We start from the raw sequence: 5,603 nt of genomic DNA, 5'->3' as shown, positions 1-5,603 counted from the left end.
CTGGGGTGGGGGAGAGGAGGGAGTGGGTGCAGAGGAAGGGTATCAGCGGAGCCCAGAACCCTGTCCCACTCGCCCAGAGGTGTCATCCTCTCCCACATCTCTCTGCCCATCACCCTATCTGGAACACACATCTCCCCGGGCAGCCTGCCCATTGCCCACCGTCAGTGGGTCACGCCCTGGGCGCCGGCACCTCAGCTTTATATGCATTACTGCTGGGGTGGTGAGTGGCGGGGCGGGGGTCTCAGGCATCCACCTCCTTGTGGGCCGGGTCCACACCCTCCGGCAGGTCCTCAACAGCCTGGTGCCTCAGCTGTTCTCGGGGCAGGCTCCTGCTGGCCACGGATCTGGGGCCGCTGCCCGCCTTGGGGCCCAGCTCCAGCTCGTTCTCGGAGCTGTCCTTGGAGCCCTTGAGGGCCCACAGGGCCAACGGGCCTGCCCTGCCATTGCGTGGCCATCTGGACAGCCGGAAGTTGCTGACCTGCTGTCAGGAGAGGGAACTCAGGCTGGGGAAGCTGGGGGATGGGCTCCCATGGGAGGCCACACTGAGCCCACCCGCCCTCCTGCCCCCAACTGCCACCCCTGCCCTCTACCGGCGCCTGGCTCCTTCCCTGCTCCTCCTGCCCTTGGGCCATGCCAGCCGAGCCCAGACCCCTGGGAGGCCCCAGTACTCACAGCTGTTCTCTCCGCGATGGCAGATACTGCTCCCAGGCCGCCCTCCACCACCTCCTCATACGACTGATTGTTCTGGGGGCAAGAATCAGGGTGGGGGCCGGATGGAGGGGCACCAATGGGACCAGATTCCACACACACCCTGGAGGTCCCTGGGCAGGGCAATGGCTCCCCCACCGTCTGCCAGGGCAGGCCCCTCTCCCAGGATTAGGGTGGGGATGGGGGGTTCAGGCCTCACTCACGGTCCATTTGTAGGGGTCCCAGGCGTGGAACCATCCAGTGAAGGTGGGAGGCTCGTGGCCCTGCTTGACCAGCACGATAGGCGTGGCCAGGCTCCTCCCTGCTGGGTGCGTCTTCAGGTACTCCCGGCCCCAGGCCACGGCCTCCTGCTTCCACTCGCTCGCAGCTGCCCCCAGCCACAGGAAAATCTGGGCCACAGAGGGGGCCTGGCCTTGGGCGGGTGGAGCTGACCACTTCCCTCCCAGCCCTGCCCATCAGGTGGTCTCAGAACCCGATGCACACATCCCAGCCAACCAGACCCACCCAGCAGGCTGGCTGCACCCCCACACACCCGTAAATGTGCCAGGAGGTCTCAGGCATGCATGTGTGCCATCAACCCACACATATTTACTGAGCACCGACTGTGTGCCAGGCAATGTTCTAGGCACGGGGGACTCAACCATGAGAAAGAAAGAGACAAAATCCCTGCTCTTGTAGAGCTTTCATTTTGCTGGGGGAGACACAAAAATAAGTAAAATATGTAGTATATCAGATGGAGAAAAATAAAGCAGGGAAAGAAGAGAAGTGGGGTGGTGGTGGGGTGGATACTGTCATTTTAAATTAGAGTCAGGGAGAGCCTTACTGAGAAGATGACACTGGAGTCAAGCTCTGAGGGAGGTGGGGGAGCAAGTCACATGTATGTCTGGGGGGAAAGTGTTCTGAGCAGAGGAAACAACCAGTACAAAGGCCCTGAGCACGCTGGCATGTTCAGGGAGCAGCCAGGAAGCCATGGTGGCTGGAGCAGAGTGAGCGAGGGGGAGAGTCGGGGCCACCTGTCACAGGGCTGGGGGAGGGGCTTTGGCTGCGCTCTGAGTGGGATGCGAGCCCAAAGGCCTCCTTGCCACAGTCACACAGAGTCCCAGGCACAGTGATGCAGATACACACACACGACCACAGATACACAGACACAACTGTCCACCACCACTCAGCCAGACGGCAAATCACAGCCATACACTGTCACCCGTACTCATGCATAGTTGCACCTAAGCACAGTTACAATGGATCACACAGCCTGAAAACACAAGTAGCCTGAAACACCATCACATCTAGCCACACAGAAACATGATTACACAGTCATACGAATTCAGTCACTCAGGCATTCACACCTGCAGCCAGTTACGTTGTCTCTCTCTCACAGTGTCACCAGTTATAGACGGTCTGGTCACTTATAGCCAGTTCCTTGACCACACAGCCATTACACACAGCTGCACACACACAGGCAAATTCAGGCACACAGACAGACAAGTGACAATGAAAACACAAGCAGACAAAATTTATGGGATGCAGCCAAAGCAGTCCTAAGAGGGAAGTTCATAGCGATACAGGCCTTCCTTAAAAAAACAAGAAAAATCTCAAAATAAGCAACCTAACCTACCATCTAAAAGGATTAGAAAAAGAACAAACAAAACCTAAAGTCAGCAGAAGGAAGGAAATAATAAAGACCAGAGAGGAAATAAATAAACTAGAGATCAAATGCAGTCAGTCACACAGAGGCATCACGCACATGCGTGCACACGCACACGCACACACACACGGTCACTTTATGGCCACCCACTCAGCACTGACATGTCAGCCATGGGCACTCAGTTGCATGGACTCACACACGCCCTTATAAGGCACACGGAGTTACACCCAACTACACAACCAGTCACGACCACACCAGACACACAGCCACAGTCTCCCCCAGGCTCCCTGGGTCACAGAGTCGTCCCTGGTGTCTTATCCACAGTCACACAATTGCCCAGTCACTCAGTGTTACTGTGTCGTAGATAGTCACACACCCACCCGCAGCCTTATATGCAGTCACATGGCTAGAAACACAAAGTCACACACACTCACACCCAGTTACGCAGGTGCAGACACCCCCCATTCACAACCCAGCCAGGCACCCAGGCTGCCGTACCTCCTCCCAGGTGTCCAGTAACATGACGTCATACTTGTCCAGGTCCTCTTGGCTAAAGAACACCACTTCCGTGAGGACCAGGGGGCCCGTCTGGATGGAGCACTCAAACAGTCGTGGCTGGAAGTCGGACACATCCTCGGGGAGCCTGGCCAGCATGGCACAAGGCCATGAGGGGCGCATAGAGAGCTGGGCTTCTGACCAGCCTGGGCCAAGCCAGCCCCCAGCACAGCACCCCTCTACCACCCCCCAGGGGCCGGGACACAATGCCTCCTGGAGCAGGAGGCACCCGCTCCCCTCTAAGTTCCACCCATCCCAGGATCCACTCCCAAACACCTGCCCTTCTCTGGGCCTCCATGTCCTCGTGTCAGTGGGGAAAGCAGGTTAGGTAGTCTGTCTTCCCACAGGCAGCCGGGGTGCAAGCTGCCCCATGAATTTCTCGGGGAAGGAGCACGGGGAAGGAGGGGGTGGCTGGCTGAGTGCGGAGGGAGGGCCGAGCTGGAGCCCTGCCGCCCTGGGAGGGAGGAGCCGCTGGCCCCCGGCCTCAGGCCCAAGGTGGGAGGACGGAAGCCAGGCTGAGAGAGGGCGACAGCAGCACTTAGGAGCTCAGGAGACTTGGGGGGAGCACAGCACATAGCTGGGCCGCACAGACATAAAGAGCGGCAGGTTCTCCGCTCCCAGTTCCCTTTGAAGCCTCAGTCTGCCCTTCCTTCCCATACACACCCTTATCCATTTACGCACCCCACACACACTATTCTTGCACACTCCACACACGCTGTTTACCCATATGTCATATTACACCGGGGACACCACCCGTGGGGATTGTGGGGTGGGGGAATGCACTTTGCCCTCTGGCCCTCTGCCGATAGGACGGTCCAGTACGGGGGCCGTGCAGGGAGCACATTCGGCCAGCAGAGGGCGCGACCACCCTGCTGTCCCCGGCACCTTCGTGCTCCAAGTTAGGGAGGAGGGAAGGGTGGGCTGTGCTCCTAGGAGCCCCTGGGCTGGGGAGCCACGAGTTCTCAGCTCCAGTCTGGCCTCTCCACCTCCCTGTGTGACCCTTAATCAGTCACCCACCCTCTTGGGCCTCAGTTCCCTCCTCTGGGTCAGGAGAGCACCCTCCTCCCAGCCTTGTCACCTCTTGCTGCTGGGGTAGGGTGCCCGGCCCCCCAGGGCCTCCCAGAAGTGGGGAGGCTCCTGACCCTCCAGCACCATTTCCTTGTCCTTCCTGGAGATGACGGTGACCACTGTTCGTGCCATCTCACGCTGGTCACCGCTGCAGCCCTGGCAGGCAAAGAGCTGGGTCACGCCCTGCACAGGGAGGGGCCTTCACCTCCTGCGCCACATCCCCTGCTAACAGGAGCCTGTGCGGAGCCGCGCCTGAGTCACAGGAGCCCTGGGCTCGTGGCGGGGCACACATGACAAAGTGTCTCCCTTCCTCCCCCTCCTCCCTCTGTCTCCTCAGCTGATCAAGGTCACAGGGACCGGGACCCTCTCCAGGTCCAGAGCACAGGATGGGGACCTCCAGGCTTGGAGATCATTCACTGTTTATGCTGAAGATCAGAAAAAACCCTGGCAATCTGAACTAGCCTCCTTTTCCCAAGAGACTTGGGAAGGGACGTGGTCCCGGCACGAGGCAGGAAGGAGGGCAGGCAGCCTGGGCCTGGCCTGGCTCTGACCCGTGGATGCCCAGGTCCACCCATAACTTCCCCCAGGTCCCAGAAGGGACACTGTGGCCTCTCCCCCACCTCCCTCCGGCCTGAGGCTGGACTTGAAGTCAGCCTCCGCTGCGGAGTAGACCCTTCCCTGGCCTGGCACCGCTGCCCCAGGCGTAAGTCAAGTAGTCATTGCTGGGGTACCTTCCCAAACCAGAGGTAGCAGAGGCCGGCTGTGGCCAGCAGGAAGATATCGTTGGAGTTGAGGGCTGAGGCCCGGGCTGGCACCTCCAGGGTCCAGGTGTTGTAGCTGTCGGTGCCTCGTACGTGGAAGAGCCTTGTGGCGGACTCTGGCTGCCCCTTCCCATTGTGCCCAGTGCTCCCCTACGAGAGGGCTGGGCCTCAGGCTGCGGCAAAGGCTTTTGGGGCCGCCTCCCTCTCCCAGTGGGGGCCAAACTGCCTCGGCACCCAGGGCCCCCTCTCTTGAAGCCACCTCTGTTTTCTACCCTCTGAGTGTGGAGTGTGAGGATGCCATCGGTCTAGAATAGGGAACCAGGCCCTTTCTAAACAGACCCCTCACCCCATCTCCGAGGGGTCAGAGCATGGATCCCGCAGGCCTTGAAGACGGAAAGTGGGGAGCAGCTTTGCCTGTGTGTGACCCCAGGTAAGGCCCCAGCTCCCTTTCCATTCCGCTTCTGCACTTGTGCGCCTGTTCTGTGGCTGCCTCTGGGGATGGGGGAAGAAACTCAGGCAGGGGTCACCCTTGGAGCTCCTGGGCCTTGGACAAGCACCAGGAAGCCAAGGGGCTACCGCTGGGCCCCTGACCTGCAGAGAAGGTGCTTAGCACATGCGTGTAAGGGCCATGGGTGCACGGAGGGGTGGAGAGGCTGCGGCCACAGCAGCAAGGCAGGCCCTACCTGGAAGATCACCAGCTGGCCCTGGAAGATGGCAAGGAAGTGAGGGGGCTCGCTGCCCATGGTCACATGCTCCTGCACCAGCGCTCCGTGGTACTGGAGGTCCAGCTCCTCGGCGTTGCCCTTCAGGGCCTTGATCTTGTGTGCGGTGGCCTGGAGGCCCTGCGGGCAGGGGTGGTGAGGGCC

At 60.1% G+C, this 5,603-nt stretch overlaps 1 protein-coding gene across 5 annotated transcripts in view; it reads right to left on the bottom strand.

Annotated features, from left to right (window-relative positions):
* VILL (villin like) overlaps positions 1-5,603 on the bottom strand; it is a 29,387-nt gene that overhangs the window by 13,544 nt on the left and 10,240 nt on the right. For 3 of the 5 annotated variants that reach the window (XM_089919056.1, XM_089919054.1, XM_089919055.1), the window contains 7 exons: positions 5,421-5,579; positions 4,708-4,887; positions 3,987-4,132; positions 2,852-2,996; positions 912-1,097; positions 673-744; positions 254-481 (listed from right to left, as the gene is read on the bottom strand). In XM_089919056.1, the coding sequence (XP_089775182.1) occupies positions 254-481; positions 673-744; positions 912-1,097; positions 2,852-2,996; positions 3,987-4,132; positions 4,708-4,887; positions 5,421-5,579 (1,116 nt within the window). The remainder of the gene's footprint in view (positions 1-253; positions 482-672; positions 745-911; positions 1,098-2,851; positions 2,997-3,986; positions 4,133-4,707; positions 4,888-5,420; positions 5,580-5,603) is intronic. The other 2 variants (XM_089919052.1, XM_089919053.1) reach the window with 2 other exon arrangements.

Source organism: Delphinapterus leucas, chromosome 10, assembly GCF_059928025.1.
Source record: "Delphinapterus leucas isolate spDelLeu-1000000601 "Yukka" chromosome 10, BTC_Dleu_Yukka2, whole genome shotgun sequence".
Classification (NCBI taxonomy): Eukaryota; Metazoa; Chordata; class Mammalia; order Artiodactyla; family Monodontidae; genus Delphinapterus; species Delphinapterus leucas.
Note: the sequence above shows the minus strand (reverse complement) of the source record. Positions and strands in the feature narration are given on the sequence as shown.